Below are 19,869 nucleotides of genomic sequence, written 5' to 3'. Positions count from 1 at the left end.
TGAAAGCCTGTGGTTGCAAGCAACAGAACATGCGAGGCAGATGCCCTCTGGCAACGTTAGCACGTGTTTAGAAGAGTTTCGGTTGAGTTTTCTTCAGGTAGCTGGCTGGATCCAGGATTCAAGCTGTGTGGTTGGCTTTCACTTATGTTTTGGTCTCAGACTTCCTCAAGGGGCAGATATAACCCATGCGCCACCTTAACTAAAATGTTCTTGGGAAGGGCTTGGCTCTTGGGTCCTTCCCGGAATCTGTTCTTATAGCCAGAGGACTGCAGGTGGGATGGATTCTCCCAAGAAGAGTTCTGTGGTAAGGAGGAGGAGAGGGAGCTGGGGACCATGTGCACCCCTATAATTCCAGCTTCTAAGGAGGGCAAGACAGGAGAATCACAAGTTCAAGCTCAGCTTAGAGAGATCCTGTCTTAAAATAAAATTTAAAAGGGCTGGTGGTATAGTTCAGTGGTAGAGGACCCCTGGGTTCAGTCCCCAGTACCATTTAAAAAAAAAGAAAAGTGATAAAGTTGGAAACAAATATTTGCAATTTGTACTGCAGATAAAGAGTTTATGTTCTTAATATGAAAAGAACTTCTAAAAGTTAAGAAAAGATGTCAGGTATAGTGGCACATGCTTGTAATCACAGTACTTGGAGGCTGAGACAAGAGGATTGCAGGTTTGTGGCCAGCCTCAGCTACTTAGTGAAGCTCTCTGCAGCTTAGTAAGACTTTGTTTCAAAATAAAGAATAAAAGGAGATGTAGCTCAGAGATAGAAAGCCCCTGGGTTTAATCCCTGGTACCAAACACACACACACAAAAAAAAAGTTAAGAAAAAGACCAGCTACCCTACAGAAAAACAATTGAGAAGATAAGAACAGATAGTTCACAAAAAGATGCTCAGTCTTTTTTTTCTTTTCTTTCAGTACTGGGGATGGAGCCCAGGGGCATTCAACCTCTGAGCTACACCCCCTGCCCTATTTTTTTATTCTGTATTTTGAATCAGGGTCTCACTGAGTTGCAAAGGGCCTCACTAAGTAGCTGAGGCTGGCCGCGAACCGCGATCCTTCTGTCTGAGCCTCCCAAAGGCTGGGATTACAAACATACACCACCATGCCCAGCTCAGTCTTACTTCTAGTAAGAAAATTTTACATTTTAAACCACTCTGAACTGGCCAGGTGTAGTGGTACACACCTGTAATTCTAGTACTTGGGAGGCTGAGACAGGAGGATTACAGGTTTACAGCCAGCTTTAGTAACTTAGTAAGGCCCACGCAACTTAATGAGACCTTGTTTCAAATTTTTAAAAAAAGCTGGGCATGGTGGCGCACGCCTGTAATCCCCACACTTGGGAGGTGGAGACAGGAGGATCACACAGGTTCAAAGCCAGCCGCGCTGGCTTAAGAGACCCTGTTTCTGAATTAAAAAAAAAAAAAAAAAATAGGTCTGGGAATGTAGCCCGGAGGTAGAAGGGTTCCATCCCCAATACCACCAAAAAAAAAAAAAAAAAAAAATTATGAAATGCTAAAATAGTAGCTCAGAAGCAGAATGTTCCTTGGTTCAGTCCCCAGTTAGACTATGCATATTAAAAAACCCAAACCACTGTGAACCAGACCAGCACTGAGCCTCCTATGGTACAGGCGCTGTAGAGGAGCGGCCTTGGAAGGGGCTTCTCCAGGGACATCCCAATCAATGCTTCCCTCCGAGTGGAGTCCGCCTCCTAGCCCAGGCGGGGCCTGTCCACCGCACACACTGCCTCACAGACGATGCCAGCCGAGTGTGTGACTCGTGGGCGGGAGAGCCACGCTGCTGCACACGTGCTGGGGGTGTGAGCAGGGTGCTGGCGTGACCACGGTGAGACAGCTCCCAGCACTGTGATTAACGCCTAGCTTAATCAGTTGGGCTGGGGTGGAGCTCCGGGGAAGATCATTTGCTGAGCACGTGTGGGGCCCTGGGTTCATCCCCAGCAACTCACACACATGAAAAGTGCAAATTGACTGCAGTGCCAACAGCTTTTTTAAAAAAAGAGAAAAATAAGCCAATACTCTAAGATCCCATTTCTTACATCAGATGGGCAAAAAGCCCTGTTTGATAAGACACTTTAAGCAGGACTGTGGGGCAGTAGGCACTCGTGCAGCTGGGGAGAGACCCGCTGCTGCAGCCTTAAGAGGGACAGTTTGGCAGTGAACCAACGGGGAGCTACTTATTGGAGCATTATTTGAAATAGTTGATATTGGGGCTGGGACTGGGGCTGTAGCTCAGGGGTAGAACACTTGCCTAACACGTGTCAGGACCTGGGCTCAATCCCCAACACTGCCAAAAATAAAAATAAAAAAGGAAACTGGGCAATAGTGAAATTTCTCAATAATTTCAGTGTCTATCCATAGGAGACTGGTTGGGTAACAATTGTATGGCCACACAGGTGAATTGCAAAAACTGTTATGGCGCCATCTCCAGCTTACATATTTAAAAAAGTTTTTTATTAGTGCATTGTAGTCATACATCCTAATGGGGTACAAGATGGTAGAGGCAGGTCTCACTGTTTCAAAATAAAGAATAAAAAGTAGGGCTGGGGGTGTAGCTTGAGGGTTGAGTGCCCTGGGTTCCACCCCCAGTACCACACACACAAAGATGGTAGGCGCATGCTTGACACATCACTTGGTTAGCCCTTCCCCAATTCCCACCCCAGGTTATAGTAACAAGGGAGAAGAGCAAGGTGCAGGATGCTAAATGTAAGATAAACTGAAACTTAATAAATATTTCAATTATGAATAATAACTGATATTCTAGTACTAACTATCATATCAGTCTTGTAGCATAAAGCTAATAACTTTGTGTCACTGGTGTGATACTAAGATTTAGAATACTTAATAATGATCCCAAGGAGGTGACTGGTAACTGGGTCTCGGGATGGAAGGGCCAGTTGCCAAGGGAAACAGCATGTGATTAGCAGGTTGGAACTTTCACTCCACTCTTCCAGCGTCCGCAGCCCCGCCTCTGGGGAGGAGAGGAAGCTGAGTTGATTGATCAACAGTGGCTCCATAATTTAATCTGCCATGTTTACATCCCTAAAAATCCAAAGGACAGGGGTCAGAGAGCTGGAGAGCTGGATGGGCGCCTGAGGGCGGTGCCAGGGTCACGGAAACAGTCCCCCCTCCCTTCATGCCTGGCCCTGCAACCTTTGTGATACTTTTTATAGTAAACCATCAACCATAAAGTGTTTCTCTGAGCTCTGTGAACTGCTCTAACAACCCCAAGGAAGGGTTGTGGGAACCCCAATTTCTTATAAGCCGGCTTATCAGAAGTGTGGGCTTGACGTGTGTATGGGAAACCGCAGTCTTGGACCTGTGGGCTCTGATGCTGTCACCAGGTACATGGGCAGTGTCAGAATCGCACTGAAGACTGCACACCTAGTTGGCGTGAAATTAGGGAAATACTTGCACTGAGTTCTCTAAGGCATGCTTCGGGGAAGTTCACAGATCACCAGTGAGGAGTTCTTGCCAGACTCTTCAGTTACTAGGAATAAAAGAAGATGTTAACTGGCGCCACACGGATGCAAAAAGCAAAATTTGGAATGTAAGAAATTTGTTAGGAAATAAGAACCTTTCTTTTTGCCGTACTGGGGGTGGAACCCAGGGACATTCTACCTCTGAGCCACACCCCTGGCCCTACTTTTTATTTTGAAACAGGGTCTCCTTGAGTTGTAAAGGGCCTCACTAAGTAGCCGAGGCTGGCCGCAAACCGCGATCCCCGTTTCAGCTTCCCGAATGCTGGGATTTCAAGCGTGCGCCACCATGCCCGGCAAGAACTTTTTCTTCAATAGATACTGGCAAGAAAAAGAACAAGAGATCCCGAAGGTTAAGAGAGCTAACAGTGCGCTGTGTGGATCTTGTTTAGCTGTGTGTTCAACAGACCACGTGAGGGGAAGCTACACGGCAGAGTCTGAACGTTAGCCGTCTCCTATAAGTATTCTTTGCTGATGTTTAGGTGTGGTGTATGTCCACAAGAAAGACTCCCAGCTAAGTCTGGGGATGCACAGCTACAATCCCACGACCTGAGGGCAGACAGGAGGATCACAGACTGGGCCAGTACTGACTCAGTGAAGCCTCTTTGAAAATAAAAAGGACTGGGGATGTGGCTTGTAGGTAGAGCCACCCCTGGGTTTGATCCCCAGTAAGACCAGACAGACACACACACACCAGAAGAAAGGTCTTCATCTTTTATGAGTTCCCAATGAAGTACTTATGGATGGAATGACATAGTAGGGCTTTACTTGAAAATAATCCAGGGAGTCGGTTGTGGCGTATGCCTGTAATCCCGGTACTTGGGAGGCGAGACAGGAGGATGGCAGTTTTGCAGACTGAGGAGCTAACTGAGGCTTTCTGTAACTTCGTGTTTGACCCCTTAATGTCATCTATAAATTCTCCTGCTTTGCAGTAAAAAACAAAATAGGGCCGAGGGTTTAACCCGGAGGTAAAATACCCCTGGGTTCAATCCCCAGCTCCACAAAAAAATAATAATCCAGGGCAGGGGTTTAGATGGCACAAAATCAGCCGCATGTCAGTAATTGTCGAGCTGGATGATAAGTGCACCAGGTTCATTAGGTTCTCTGGGTTGTGCACAACAACGCAGGCTGAGTGCAGTTAAGTGCAAATTAAGAGGGAATGGCCAATGATTTTCAGTAAAATCTTCTAAATTGTTTAGGCCTCATCACTTAGAGACATGTACAGAGTTGCAAGCATTATTTTTAGGAAACCTAAAAAACAAGAATTACTAAAATAAGAATTAAAGGACGTCTTTGCTAGCTTCAGAGAATCCTTTAAATGTGTCAGGAAAAATCATGAAACCAGTCGCAGTGTTGGAATTAAGGATGTTTTGCTTTCAGGTTACTAAGAGAGAGGTGATGTTTGTAGAGTATAGATCCTCTTGTTTTTAGACCAGATATGCTTGTTCAACAGCATTCTTACCAGTAGGAATCGGGTGTTAATCATTAACTATTTTGAGGTCCGGCCATCTTGAGAATGTTTAACATTTGGCTTGCAGTGCTGTTGGGGCTGAGGCTGTGTATAGCTGGGGTGTTTTGGTTTTGTCTTGTTTTCCCCAGGAGTAGACTGATGCCTTCTGGTTAGCAGGAGGCCTCGTGATCTGCAGTCTTAGTTACGGTGTTGCTTGGTACCTGCTGCGCTAATTGTCTCTAGGGACACCTTTCCAGTGTGCATTGTGATTAGACCTTGCCTAGTGATCAGAACTGGCTCTCACCTGGAGCTTAGAACAGACGTGTGTGTGTGTGTGTGTGTGTGTGTGTGTGTGTGTGTGTGTGTGTGTGTGTGTTACTGAGGATGAACCCAGGGACATTCTACCTCCGAGCTACATCCCCATCCCTTTTTTTTTTTTTTTTTGCAGTACTGGTACTGGGAATGGAACCCAGGGGCGTTCTACCTTCAAGCGACACCCCCTGCCCAATTTTTTATTCTTTATTTTGAAATAGGGCCTCACGAAGTGGCCGAGGCTGGCTGCGAACCCGGATCCTTCTGTCTCAGTCTCCCGAATGCTGTGCCACCATGCCTGGCTTCCTATTTTTTATTCTTTATTTTGAAACAAGGTCTCACTAAGTTGTAGAGGGCCTCACTAAGTAGCTGAGACTGACTGCAAACCTGCGATCCTCCTGTCTCAACCCCCTAATACTGCAGTTACAAGCATGCACCACCACGTCTGGCTAGAACATATTTGATGTTGATGAAGGTTGAATGCTTCTCCTGTGCACCTGCTGACTTGCTTTCGTGTCTGGGCAGGTCTGGAGCAGGTACGTTAAGAAGCTGGGGGATTTTGCTAAGCCTGAGAACATCGACTTGGCCGTGCAGTGCCTGAACGAGCTGATCACCAACGCCCTGCAGCACATCCCGGACGTCATCACCTACCTGTCGAGGCTCCGGAACCAGAGTGTGTTTAACTTCTGTGCCATCCCACAGGTGTGGCTCCTCGCGGTGGGCGTGGGTGGCAGGGCTAAGGAGGGCAAGGCCCATGAGGATGGGAGAAGGCAGTTGCTGTGTCGCCCTGTTGGGTTCGGGGACATGGCAGCTTAGCCGATTCTGGTGTGTGTCCCTTTGCTGGGGAGCAGACGATTCACACACCCCCTTTGCCTCCCGGCACCTCTCAGCTCAGACTCAAGGTTAAGTCTTTTTCAGAATCTTCTGGATCTACTCTTGTCCACCAGTTATTCTAAACTAGCAAGATCCTCATTTTATTTTTTATTTCTTGGTGCTAGGGATTGAACCTAGGGTCATTCTACCTTCAAGCTACACCCTCAACCATATTCTTTCTTTCTTTCTTTCTTTCTTTTTTTTTTTTTTTTTTGGTGGTCCTGGAGGTGGAACCCAGAGGCTTTCTACCTCTGGGCTATACTCCCAGACCAATTTTCTATATTATTTGGAAACAGGGTCTCACTAAGTTGCTGAGAGCCTCACTAAGTAGCTAAGGCTGGCTTCGAACCCGTGCCATTCTCCTGTCTCAGCCTCCCAAGCGCAGGGATTACAAGCGTGCGCCACCACGCCCGGCAACCCTATTCTTTATTCTTTGTTTTTCCGGTCTCGCTAAGTTGTGGAGGGCCTCACTAAGTAGCCGAGGCTGATGGCGATCCTGTCTCAGCCTCCCAAATGCTGGCATTACAAGTGTGCGCCACCACGCCCGGCTCTAGCAAGATTCTTATGCTCCCAATCAAATCAGGGGCCTCAGCCCAGATAAGTCAGGAATTGAGGGTGAAATTGGGTGAAGCTGTTATTTAAAACTCTTATTAAACCAGGCATGGTAGCACACACTTGTTATCTTAATACTTAGGAGGCTGAGATAGAATTGCAGGTTTGAGGACTTCACGTAGTGAGACTCTCAACAACCTAGCGAGATCCTGTTTCAAAATTTAAAAAAATAAATAAAAATAGGGCTGGGGGTGTAACTCGGAGATAGAATGCCCCTGGTTCAATCCCTAGCACCCCCCCCCAAAAGCCTATTAGACATTCAATTATTTATGCCCTTTTCCTAGACTCAGGAAAACAAAAGCTGAACCTCTGAGCCATAAAATCCCAAATTTATGTGGTTTACTGTCCCCTTTTTTGGAAAACAAACAACAAAAACCCGTGCTGCTCTGGAAATATACCTTCTCTGATCAAATAAGCAGAACAGTGCAGGGAAACATCCGGGTTCTTCACGGATCTATTCTGTTCCAGGCTGCCTGGAAAGGCGGCATCGCCCACCTGGCGTCTGTGCTAGACCAAGACCCTTCGTATTCCAGGAGCTTACCCTGATTAATTGCTGTTACAAATGGCCTGTTACTAACTCAAGTGAGGAAAGTCATAGGCTTTAACTGATTTGAAAACTTGGTTTGATCTTGTTCTGTTGACCAGCTTTGAATCATGATCGGAATAAAAATTCCTGACCGAGCCAGGTGTGGCGGTACATGCCTGTACTCCCAGTACCTGGGAGAGTGAGATAGGAGGATCGCAGGGTCAAGGAAGGCCTCCGCAAGGAGTGAGACTCATCAACCTAGTGAGACCCTGTTTAAAATAAAATAGGGCTGGGGATGGAGCTCAGAGATCCCTGGGTTCAGTCCCTACTACTATTTTTTTTTTTTTTTTTTTTTTGCAGTATGGGGGATAGAACCCAGGGGCATTCTACCTCCGAGCTACATCCCCAGCCTTATTTTCTATTGTTTATTTTGAAACAGGATCTCACTGAGTTGCAAAGGGCCTCATTAAGTAGCTGAGGCTGTCTGTGAATCACGATCCTCCTGTTTCAGCCTGTCATGCTGGGATGGCAAGTGTGCACCAATAGGCCTGGCTTTTTTTTTTTTTCCCCACAAAATGAAATTAATGAAATTAATGGGTTCCTCCCCTCTCCTTGTTATCTCTAGGTAATGGCCATTGCTACCTTGGCTGCCTGTTACAATAATCAGCAGGTGTTCAGAGGAGTGGTAAAGATTCGCAAGGGGCAAGCAGTTACCCTAATGATGGATGCCACCAACATGCCAGCTGTCAAAGCCATAATACACCAGTACATGGAAGAGGTGGGTTTTTGTTTACCTGGATCTGTAGATACTTTTATGACTTAAATAATGTCACTGTTTCAACATGCCAGATTTGGACATCAGAGGGTCCTAGCAGCTCACCATGCTCTGGCCTAAAGAGTCGGGAGTTAGCTGGGCGTCGTGGCTCAAGCCTGTCACCCCAGTACTTGGGAGGCTGAGACAGGAGGCCAGCCTCAGATACTTATCAAGGCTCTCTGCACTTAAGGAGACCCTGTTTCAATGTAGAAAAATAAAATAGGGCTGGGAGTGTAACTCAGAGGTAAAATGCCAGTGGGTTCAACTCCCTGTCTCAGAAAATAAAACAAATAAAAGGCAAGAGTCAGGAATTGGTATGTTTTATTAAGAAAAAAAAATGTTTAAGCTGGGCGTGGTGGTGCACGCTTGTAATCCCAGGGCTTGGGAGGCTGAGACAGGAGGATCGCACAGGTTCGAAGCCAGCCTTAGCTACTTAGTGAGGCTCTCAGCAACTTAGTGAGACTCTGTTTCCAAATAAAATAGAAAATAAGTCGGAGGTAGAAAGCCTCTGGGTTCCATCCCTAGCACCACAAAAAAAGACACGTTTGCCCCGGAGCTGAGCCGATTGTCCAGAGTTGCATAGGACCCCGGTGAGGAAGCAAGGCCGGGATGGGGCTTCTGGCACTAGCATGGGGGTTTTGAGCCCTCAGGGTGGAGAAGCACTCTGTCTCTAAGTTAAGCCTCCAGCCTCAGGAATTGAGTTTCCGAGCTGAGCGTGCCATTAATGGCCAGCCACGCGCCCTGACTCCTGAGGAGCCGGTGAAGTTGAGGCTGGAGTAACCTAACGCTGGGCACGGCTGAGTGGGTCCCACGCTCCAGCCTCGTGTCCCGACACTCATCCGCGTGTTCCATCACCTCATTGCAACTGAGAAGCCACAATAGAGAAGTCAGACAGAAGAAAAACAAGTTACAGTCGCTCCTCGGTTTCTTCTGCATTCCTCTCTTCAGTGCCAGAGTCATCCAGTGAAACAAAACACACCTGCTGGCTCAGTCCCCGCCCAAGGAGGGACAGTGTGTGGCTGGGCTAAGTTTAATCTGCAGGCCCGAGGGCAGGGGTGCTCAGCTGGAGAGGATGCCTTCCCCTTCCCCCAGGCAGCATCTGGGGAGGATAGGGCAACATCAGGGGACATTTCTACTGACAAGTGTTTGACATCAACATTTCTACCAGAAATACCAATAGTGTAAGAAAACACCAAATTTTTTACTTTTTAATTTTTCTGTGGTACAGGGGATTGAACCCAGGGGCATTCTACCTCCAAGCTACATCCCTGGCCCGTTTTATTTTTTATTTTGAGACAGGATCTCACTAAGTTGCTGAGAGTCTCAGTGTATTGCTGAGGCTATCTTCAAACCTGAGATCCTCTTTTCTCAGGCTCCCAAATACCCAAATCTTTTTTCATAAATGCTAAAATTACTTCAGCAGCTGGCACATGCTTGCATTTAATATGACGGGTGGAACAGCTGAGTAGGTGGGCACTTAGTACTAGGGAACAGAGCCCCACCTCTATGTTTTTGTTTTTTGTTTTTTGGTGGTACTGGGGTTCCTGGAAGCCTTTCTACCTCCGGGCTATACTCCCAGACCTACTTTATATATATATATATATATATATATATTTTATATTTGGAAACAGGGTCTCTTAAGCCAGGACGGCTGGCTTCGAACCTGCGCGATCCTCCTGTCTCCGCCTCCCAAGCGCGGGGATTACAAGCGTGCGCCACCACGCCCGGTCTAAGCCCCAACTCTATGCTAGAGCCATGATTTGTCCAGGTCTCTGACTTCAGGGAGGGTCTGTGCTATTAATACAGTTCCAAAGGACTCAATCACCCTTTCACCACAGAATTGTGCCAGATTAGGTGCTATTTCTGGATTTTATGTAAATTGGAAATATTTTCTATAGTCTGTAGTTTAGAGATTATTCCAGTTTTGCATTTTTATTCTGATCACTAATTTATTTTATTTTTTATTTTATGGTACTGGGGATGGAACCCAGGGGCCTTCTACCTCCGGGCTACACTCCCAGACCTCTTTTATATTTTGTTTGGAACAAGGTTCTCACTAAGTTGCTTAGAGCCTCACTAAGTAGCTCAGGCTGGCTTCGAATCTGCACGATCCTCCTGTCTCAGCCTCCTAAGTACTGGGATTACAAGCGTGTGCCACCACACCCAGCTCTCTGATCACTATTTTTATTTTATTTTATTTTTGTGGGTATGGGGATGGAACCCAGGGGCCTTCTACCTCCGAGGTACACCCCCTGCCCTATTTTTTTGTATTCTTTATTTTGAAACAGGGTCTCACTAAGTTGCAGAGGGCCTCACTAAGTAGTAGCTGAGGCTGTCCACGAACCGAGAGTCTCCGGGCTCAGTCTCCGAATGCTGGGATTACAAGTGTGCGCCACCACGCCCAGCTTGATCACTAATTTTAGAAAGCAATTTTTTAAAGCTTTTTGGAGGCCAGGAGATACAGGTCAGCACCCGCCTAGCACGTGCAAAGCTCTGGGTTTAATCCCTAGTAAAACCTCTCAAACCAGAAAAACAGGGATAGTTCCATTATTATATTAAAATTCAAACTTGATTTGGGGTTCCTTACTATTAGAATTAAGACCTACTTGTGACTCATGGTTAGAAGGCCAGACTAGACGGACTTCAGCTGGCCGGCCTCCTGATTTGCAAATATATTTTTATTGGAATTCAGCCATACTCTTTGTTTATCAGCTCCGGCTGCTTTTGCAGTATAAGGGCAGAGCTCAGTAGCTGCAGCAGAGAGCGACTCAGAAAGCTTGACATATTGCAAATTGGTTGACTTCTCATCCAGGGCATCGGTTTAGTGGAAACTCAGTATTTTGATGAAAACGCTAATACTTGATTTGATTCAGAAAATCTCTAATGACTGATAAGTCTCAAGCACCGGAGTTTGATAATGGCTTTACTGTTCAGCACGAGGGACATTTTGCAGATGAAGTTTGAAATGGAGACTTGTGCAAAGTCCGTGGTGATGTGGCTGTACTGGCGCCCAGAGGCTGGCCGGGGTCTGGTTTCTCCTCACGGCCTGGGTCTGCCCTGTAAGAAAGGAGGGTGCGTTTGTTCCTTGCTCGAGACTTTGGGCGTGCTGGTGCCAGGGAGGGCACCCTGGAAGAGGCCTCGCGGAGGGGCTCCTGGGCACCTGACGCTTGAGGAGGCGGCGTCCCGAGCAGGTGTGCAGACAGCGCTCTGCAGAGCCCTCGTCCAAGCCTGTAGCGCGTAGCTTCCAGCCAGCCCGCACACCCGTCACACCTGTCGGCTGCGGAGGAGACCGGCCTGCCCTCTTGGGGTAGGTAACTGCACCGGCAGGCAGCCAGAAACTCCCTTGGCCAGGGCCGTCATCTTCATGTCGCTGGAAGCTTTCTGCTTCGCTGTCCTGTGGTTACCCTGGGCCACCAGCAGGCTCTGTGAGCCTTCTCTAACGACAGGGGGCACTTTGGGGGTGTATAACCCAGAAGAGGTGGGGCCCTTAGAACTCTTCCTGCTGGAATGATTTAGTGATGGCCTCCTAATTAGGAATCTGATAACTGATTTCTGCTTTATTTGTGGTACTAGAGATTGAATTTGGGCATTCCGTTTTAGTTTTTATTTGGTGTGTGTGTGTATGTGTATGTGGTGGTACTAGGAAACTGAAGATTGAACCCACAGGATTCTACCTTTAGCTGTACCCCCAGCCCTACTTTATTCATTATTTTATTTTATTTCCTTTTGTGTATGATGCTTGAGATTGAACACAAGGGCGTTTTACCTCTGAGTTACACTCTCAGGCCTACTTTTTGTGTGTGTGGTACTGGAGATGGAACCTAGGGGCATTCTACCTCCGAGATACACCCCCAGCCCTATTCTTTATTCTTTATTTTGAAACAGGGTCTCACTGAGTTGCTGAGAGCCTCACTAAGTAGCTGAGGCTGTCTGAGAACTGTGACCCTCCTTTCTCAGCCTCCCAAATGCTGGGATTACAGCGTGCGCCACCACGCAAATAAAAAATAAAAAAATAAAAATAGAAGCTGGGCGTGGTGGCGCACGATTGTAATCCCTGCGCTTGGGAAGCTGAGGCAGGAGGATCACACAGGTTCGAAGCCAGCCTCAGCTACTTAGTGAGGCTCTCAGCAACTTAGTGAGACCCTGTTTCCAAATAAAATTTTAAAAAAAAGGTCTGGGAGTATAGCCCAGAGGTAGAAAGCTTCTGGGTTCCACCCCCAGTACCACAAAAAAAAAAAAAAAAAAAAATAGGGCTGGAGGTGTAGCTCAGAGGTAGAATGCCCTGAGTTCCATCCCCAGTATTGCAAAAAAAGTTTTTTGTTGTTGTTCTGGGAATTGAATTCAGAGGTAATTCTACTTCTGAACTATGCCTCCAGCCCTATTTTATTTTTATTTTGAAACAGGGTCTCACTAGGTTGATGAGGGTCTCAGTACTTGCTGCGGCAGTCCTCGAACCTGCAATCCTTCTGTCTCAGCCTCCCAAGTACTAGGATTACAAGTATTTGCTACCATGTTGGACTATTTCCTTTTTCATATGGAAACAGGGTCTTGCTAGGTTGCTGAGAGCCTCCCTAAGTAGCTGAGGCTGGCCTCAAAACTGTAATATCTCAGCTGGGATTATAGGTTTGCTGGGATTATAGGTTTGCACTGCATCCAGCTGATTTCTGCTTTAACCTCCTCTGACCTCCCACCCCTCTGTCATTTGAGGGTCTTCTCTGAGCCTCTCCTTGCCTGCCCTGGGGCCTTGCTGGCTCCTCTTCTACCGCTCCTTATCGCCGGCATTGCGCTGCCTAGAGCTCCATCTAGAGCCCCGGCTCCTCCACAAGTCCTGTGCGGGCGCCGCCTCCCCTCTGCACGGCACTCCCGCCCTAATGTCTCGTTTGGGGCTAATGACATCGCCCTCCTTCTGCCTACTCCTGGGACCCTGGGACCTCCCAGAGCTGCCCTTCCTCCCCAGCCCTCCATGCAGTCCGTCCTGTGGCCAGCCCAAAGATCTTAAGTTCGCATGCCAGACCAGCTGACCTCGCGACTGCAGGGCTTCAGTGTGTAGAAATAACCAGATGTAGGGGGTGTCTGTAGGCAGTTCTCGGCAGGAAGTAATACCCATAGCATTCCGTCTTTGCGTCCTAGTTGGTAGGTATGCTCCCTTTCCACCGGTGTAATTAACTTAGGAAGAGAAGGGCTTTATCCTGGCTCAATCCGGGAGGGTCTGGTCCACATCTGGGCCCTGTGACTTGGCGTCTGTGGCACCTCATGGGAGCACGTGGGGGAGTGAAAGAGGCCAGGTCCCAGCAGACCCTCCACCTGGCCACCCCAAGCCCAGCAGCTCCAGGAGCCCCACCCCCCAGAGGACCGGCCTTCCCATGCGGGCCTGGGGGAGTCATGAGCCCACTATCGGAGCAGGACATGGTAGATACAGCACATTCTAAACAGCTTGTGATAAAAAGAAAAAATAATAATAAAGAAACATTATTTTGTAGGTTCTGTCATAAAAAAGGCCAGAAAAAAATTGAGTGGAAAAGTCTGTAGAAAAATGTTTATAGGCTATTTTTAAATTGGATGTATGATGTTACACGTGTAATATAGAGTCACATGACCCTAGATCATGTATATAGTGACATTTTGTGCAATTTTATGTAGGCTTATATAGGTCACAGCAAGAGATGAGGCGTCTGACTCTGCTGCTCTTATTACAAGCAGACTCTGGTCCTGTGAGTTCTGTTTTCAGGGAGGCAGGGTGTGTAGAAGCACGCCTAATCCAGTACTCAGGAGGCAGCCACAGAAGGGTCTCGGGTTGGAGACCAGCCTCAGCAACCTAGCAAGAGCGTTTAAGAATGAAAAACAGAACGGGCTGGGTTGTATCTCAAGGGTAGAATGCCCCGGGTTCATTCCTGTTTCCTCCCCAGTAAGAGGTTAAGGAGACAGGTGCAGTCTGGTTGGGGCCCATCCAATCAATAGATTGTTCCCATGTTTGCAGTGAGGTCAGAGTGCATGGCAGTGGCTCTAAGGGGCTAGCCTGCCGAGAGGGGCTAGCCTGCCAAGAGGGGCTATCCTGCCGAGGGGCCCTAGCCTGCTGAGAGGGGCCAGCCTGCCGAGAGGGGCCCTAGCCTTCCCCGGGGCCAGCCTGCTGGGGGGCTAGCCAGCTGGAGGGAACGTGGTGGAGGAGGAGGGAGCGCTCTCCGCTGTGCGGGTGGGACCAGGAGGGAGGTGTGCAGCAGCCCGCGCAGCGCGGGCTGGGCCGGGGTGCCCCGACTGCCCTAAGGAGCTTGGGGTTTTAGGTGAGAGGGAGCCCCCGGGATTATGGGGAACAGGGTTTAGGTCTCTGGTGACTGAACAGAGGAGCGGATTGGGGCCCAAGTGCAGAGACAGGAATTCGGAGGCTGGGATAGATGGGATGGGACTCTGCGGGCGCGGCTGCGCAGGTGGAGGGGAGCTGGACCCCGCAGGCCCTCGAAGTGGAGGAGGCGGCGCGGCTCCAGGGAGGACCGCCCGGTGACTCCAGCCTCCCCGCTTCCTTGCCCGTGCCGGCTCTTATGCACCTCAAATCCTTTGCCTGGTTTTTCTGGGATCACGTCCTTAACTCCGCGATCCTCTGGTCACCCTGACTGAACCGTGTTAACTTACTGGGCCCCTCCTGTGCGCCTGGCCCCAGGCGCTGGGGGGCTAAGATGAGCGCGGTGCGGCTGCGGGAGGCCCGTGGCCACCCTGCCGGCCGGGGAGCGACTGGGCAGGCCCCCTTCATGCTCTGAGCCTGAGTTTCCGCCTCGGCGCCTTCCTGTTGAGTGGCGCCTATGGAAGTGTTTATTCCAGTGCTCAGTAAGTAGCGACTACCTTTTCTCTTTCACAGATTTACCATAGAATTCCCAACTCGGACCCCTCTTCGAGTAAAACAAAGCAGATCATCTCCACCATCAGGACCCAGAACCTTCCCAACTGCCAGCTGCTCCCCCGGAGCCACTACTCGCCCCTCTGCCTGCCCCTCGTCATGCTGCTGGCCGCCCTGAGCTGGCAGTACTTGAGCACGCTGTCCCAGGTCACGGAGGACTTCGTGCAGACGGGCGAGCACTGAGGCCGCCGGCCTCGTGGCGCCGCTTCCTTCGTCGCTTTGTACCGATCGATCCTTGGCGAGCTCTCTGCACTTGGACCTTTAGAAACTGAAATGCAGTCGAGAAGAATGTGGCTACGAAGGAAAGGCTGCCTCGCCGCCGCTGGCGCCCACGGCCGCGGGATCTCAGCGAATCCCGCCCGGAATGTTAAGTAAATGTATTTAATTTAAGACACCTTTGAAACCTGTCATAGTCGAAAATGAATTTTCCTTCTGTCTGGTACTGGTTTTCCTGTGAGTTCATTTTCTTTAATTGAATCGAATACGGTAAATATGAATGTTCATAGATTTGTCCTCTGCACATGGAGGCGGGGAATAAAATTCAGGGTCTCTGGCATTATTTCCTCCCTCGAAGGGAGCTCAGCTTGAGAGAGAAGCCCGGCCTCCGGGAAGGGCTGAGACTAATTTTTACAATAAAGAGTGTAATTATTCCTCGCTTGTCAAGTGCTGTTCACCGGGAGGCCCTGTTGACTGCGCAGAGTTCACGGTCGAGGGACTGGCACAGGAGGGGCACGGCTAGCGTTGTGTGGCCGCGGGCGGGGAGGCCGCAGCACAGCCTCGCACCCAGCCGGCGCCTCGCCGGCCCCACTGGCCTCTTCTCCTGTGGGCTGGCTCCTTCACCTTCCTCTGAACCACACACAGCTGGGATGTGTGGTGCACTCTCTTCCCGGGTGGCTGACATGGCGGTGGCCAGGGGACGATGTGCTCTGACTAGAGGCTTGTCTGCAAAAGCCCCTGTGGCAGAGAATCAGCGTTGCAGGGCATTATGGTCTAGAAGCCATTGGCGTTCTAGGTACATGTTCTTGTTGGTCTTTGTTACTTTTACAAAACACCTGAGGCTGAGTACTTTATAAAGAAAAGGGGTTTAGGGCTGGGGCTATACCTACTCCAGTCTAGCAGGTGTGAGGCCCAGGCTTCCGTCCCCAGCATCACAGGGGAAAGGCTTATGTGTGTATGAGGGATTGAGTCCAGGGATAGTCTACCCTGGGCTACACCCCCAGCCCTCTTTTACTTTCTATTTTGAGGTAGGTCTTGCTACGTTGTTGAGAATCTCGCAGAGTTGCTGAGGCTGGCCTCGAACCTGTGATCCTCCTGTCTCTGCCTCCCAAGTACTAGGATTATAGGAGCCACCAAAACGCTTATTAGGTTCACAGTGTCAGAGGCTGGAAGTCGCAGCTCGGCGGCCCCATCGTGCGTCTCAGGTAAGGGCCGGTAGAGGGCGGCCTCGGTGGTGGGAGTCACGCCGAAGGCCGCGCTTGTGGGAGGGAGGCGAGAGGGATCCTTTCGGCCGTGCTTGCTCCAGGTCCAGCAGCTCGGCTCAGAGCTCACTTCTTTAGACCCTGCTCCCTTCTGAGGCCGGCCCTGACCTTGCTCATTTTCCGGGTTCAGCAGGGCCACACGGGGGGCAGGCCTCCAGCATGTGAGCCTTCGGGGTACACTGAGCCCACATCCATGCCGTGCCGGACACGCGAGCAGAGATCGCTGTACTACTGGAGAGTCAGTGAATTGGTTCATTGGAGGCTCAGCCCTGGACGCCATGCTGAGCCGGTAAGGAACTGGCACATAGAGTACAGCTCTGTAAGCCAGATGGAAGTGCTTTCCAAGTAATTAGCCATCCGAACTCAGCTTGGGATTTCAAGGTAAGTCAATGCAAATATCTGTTGAAAACGCACCCCCCCAGTGCAGGGAAACTGCACCCGGGCTCGCTTTACAGCTGCACTCGTCTCAGCTTTCAATTGTTTAGTTCTCACTACTCAGCCGGGCGTGGTGGCGCACGCCTGTCATCCCAGCATTTGAGAGGCTGAGACAGGGCTGCGGTTCAGGGGCAGCCTCAGCTACTCAGTGAGGCCCTTTGCAACTCAGTGACACCGTTTCAAAATAAAGAATAAAAAATAGGGCTGGGGGTGTCCCTCAGAGGTAGAGTAGGAAGGTGACAGCAGCTCGGAGCCAGAGCCTGCACTCCAAATTTTGGTCCTTCTAGAGCTGTAGGTAGGTCTGGTGCCTTCCACCCTCTGGAGTGCCCAGAGCAGCCGCTTGGAGGCGCCCTTCTGACATCCATTAAGCGTGGGACAGGGCCAGCTGTTTTGAGCACCCGGAAACCTGAGCGCCAAGGCCTGGATTCCCAACCTTCAGTGTGTCGCCCGTTGCTGAGAACAGGCTGAAGCTGACCCTTACAGCCTGGTGCAGCGCCTAAGAACTTGTCTGCCCGTGTTCTCAGCCGGCGTGGATGGGCATGGTGGTGCACACTTGACATCCCAGTCCTTGGCTGAGACAGGAGGATCAGAGGTTTGGGGACAGTCTCAACAAGTAGTAAAAACTCTTATTAACCTAGCCAAATCCTGTTTCCAAATAAATATAAGATGGGGTGGGACTGTAGCTCAGAGGTGGACTGCCCCTGGGTTCAATCCCAGTACCACAAAACTAAACTCCAGTTTCCTAAGAGTTTCCAGGGTAACGGCAATGCTGCTGGTCTGTGGACCATCGCGGGTAGCAATGCTCTTAAGAGACGGTGCTCTTTAAACTAGTGGTGGCACATGCCTGTAATCCCAGTCCTTGGGGGGCTGAGACAGGCCAGCCTCTGCAACTTAGGGAGATAATCAGCAACCTAGTGAGACCCTGAGGATATAGCTTGGAGGTAGAATGCCCCTGGGTTCAATTCCTGGTGCCACCACCAAAAAAAAAGGATGGCGCTCTGAGGTCTGTCCCAGTGACCTGTTGGAAGATAAAATGGGATTTTCCTTTTGTGTCTTGTGTGAACAGGCACCTGAGAACCCTTGAACAGAGGTGAGGGTCTACGGGGTAATTTCCAGCTTTGAAGCCTTCAGATCCATCCCAATTAACCAAGCACGACAGTGCGGGGTCCCCCGAGGCATCTGGCCCATCGCTGGCTGCAGGTGTGGGCGGGGATGCCGGTGGGCAGGTGTTGAGGGGCGCACAGGGGGTGGGATCCTGCCAGGGGAAGGGCCCTTGTCAGGATTCACTGGGGCTCTGAACACACCTGAAACTTTTTTTTTTTGGTGGTACTGGGGTTCCTGGAAGCCCTTCTACCTCCGGGCTACACTCACAGAAATATTTTATAGTTTTTTATTTGAAAAGTGTCTCTTAAGCCAGTGAGGCTGGCTCGGAACCAGCGCGATCCTCCCGTCTCTGCCTCCCAAGCACGGGGATTACAAGCGTGCGCCACCATGCCCTGCAACACTCCTGAAATTGTACGAGCGAAGTGACTGGGCACTTGTGGCTTTGGCGGCCTCGCTGCATGAGGAATATCAAACTTCCTCACAAACTTCAAGTTGTTCTTGCAGTGCTGGGACCAGGCCCAGGGCCCGGGCACACTAGGCAAGCACGCTGCCGAGAAACTTAAGAGCCGCACTTCCTCGGGTCGACAGCTGGGAAGACCCAGCCCAGCTCACTGCAGGTGGAGACCTGCGCTGTCAACGCTGGTGAGAGGGGCGCTAGTGGTCGCATTCCCTCAAGAGCTAGTGCGCTCCGCTCGAGCTTCTGACTAGCAGCGCAAACTAGTTTCAAAGGGAATTCAACACACCTCACGCAGCCAGGCACGGGGCGCGCACCTATGATCCCAGTATACTTGAGAGGCTGAGACAGGAGAAATCACAGCTTCGAGGTCAGCCTTAGCAACTTGGCGAGTCCCTCGGCAACTTAGCAAGACCGTTTCAAAACTTTAAAAAAAAAAGGCTGGGGGTATAGTTCACAGGTAGACTGTCCCTGGGTTCAATTCCCATAAAACAACCCAAATAACCAACCATATGCAGGCTCTGGCTCACAAGAGCACATCACCCCTGCATTTTATAAGCAGACAGCTCAGGCAGGTCGCTGCTGGTTTTGGGGGGGGGGGGGAGTATAAGCCAGGCATGGTGGCACAAGCCTGTAGTCCCAGTACTTGGGAGATAGAACTATGTCCTTATCTAACAGAAGCAAGCTTGTGAAGGCTCAGGCAGTTTGGGGACGGGTTTAGACTCAAGGGTTGGTGAGGACAACAGAGAACCGAGAGAAGAAAGAGATGCCCTGTGAACACGGCTGGGTGGTCAGCGGCCCGCACAGCCACAGGGCTCGCCCGCTGGACCGCAGGACCCCGCCCCATGACCTTGAAGACGGCAGGGAACTGACTTCCCGCTGGAGGAGAAACCTTTTATTGGCACAGTCATTCCTTGTTAAATTGACAGGGTGAAGCACTAATTTTTAAAAACAGTAAAAGCTCGTTTCTCCCAAACTACTTTCACCGTGGTAGTCGAGGTCAGTGTTGTCGGCCAGCCAGCAGATTGTAACCGCCTGATTAGTTTTAAACCACACCAGGAGGGGCCAGTGTGGAAAATCAGCACAGCTCTTCCGACTGTTAGACTTGTTCATTCCCATGATCAGCTGAGGCGCACAAAAAATAAAAACTTCTATTAAAAAAGAATCAGCTGGGAGCAAGACCGGAGAGGGCTCGCAGCACTGGGAGGCGAGGGGCGGGCTGGGGCCTCGAGGAGAGGCGCTGCCAGGTGGGCACCTGACCTTGTTCGGAACCCTGCACTGTTCCTCTGGGAAACCCGCAGCCAAAGCGCAGGCGGGGTGTCTGTGGAGAGGCTCAGGCGGGGGTGGGTGCTAGTCTAGGGGAATCCTGGGTGGGGACGGCCACTGGCCACTGTCCTCTGCATAGGTGGAAGGAGCCGTGACCTTGGAAGACGCTC

General features: G+C 50.1%; 1 protein-coding gene across 2 annotated transcripts in view; it reads left to right on the top strand.

Moving 5' to 3' along the window:
- FDFT1 (farnesyl-diphosphate farnesyltransferase 1) overlaps positions 1-15,145 on the top strand; it is a gene marked incomplete at both ends in the record, with an annotated part of 28,442 nt that extends 13,297 nt beyond the window's left edge. For both annotated transcript variants that reach the window (XM_080710113.1, XM_080710112.1), the window contains 3 exons: positions 5,777-5,953; positions 7,888-8,040; positions 14,924-15,145. In XM_080710113.1, the coding sequence (XP_080566239.1) occupies positions 5,777-5,953; positions 7,888-8,040; positions 14,924-15,145 (552 nt within the window). The remainder of the gene's footprint in view (positions 1-5,776; positions 5,954-7,887; positions 8,041-14,923) is intronic.
- Positions 15,146-19,869: the final 4,724 nt, after the last annotated feature.

The sequence above is a fragment of the Muscardinus avellanarius genome, assembly GCF_963383645.1.
Source record: "Muscardinus avellanarius genome assembly, chromosome: 14".
NCBI classification, from domain to species: Eukaryota; Metazoa; Chordata; class Mammalia; order Rodentia; family Gliridae; genus Muscardinus; species Muscardinus avellanarius.
Note: the sequence above shows the minus strand (reverse complement) of the source record. Positions and strands in the feature narration are given on the sequence as shown.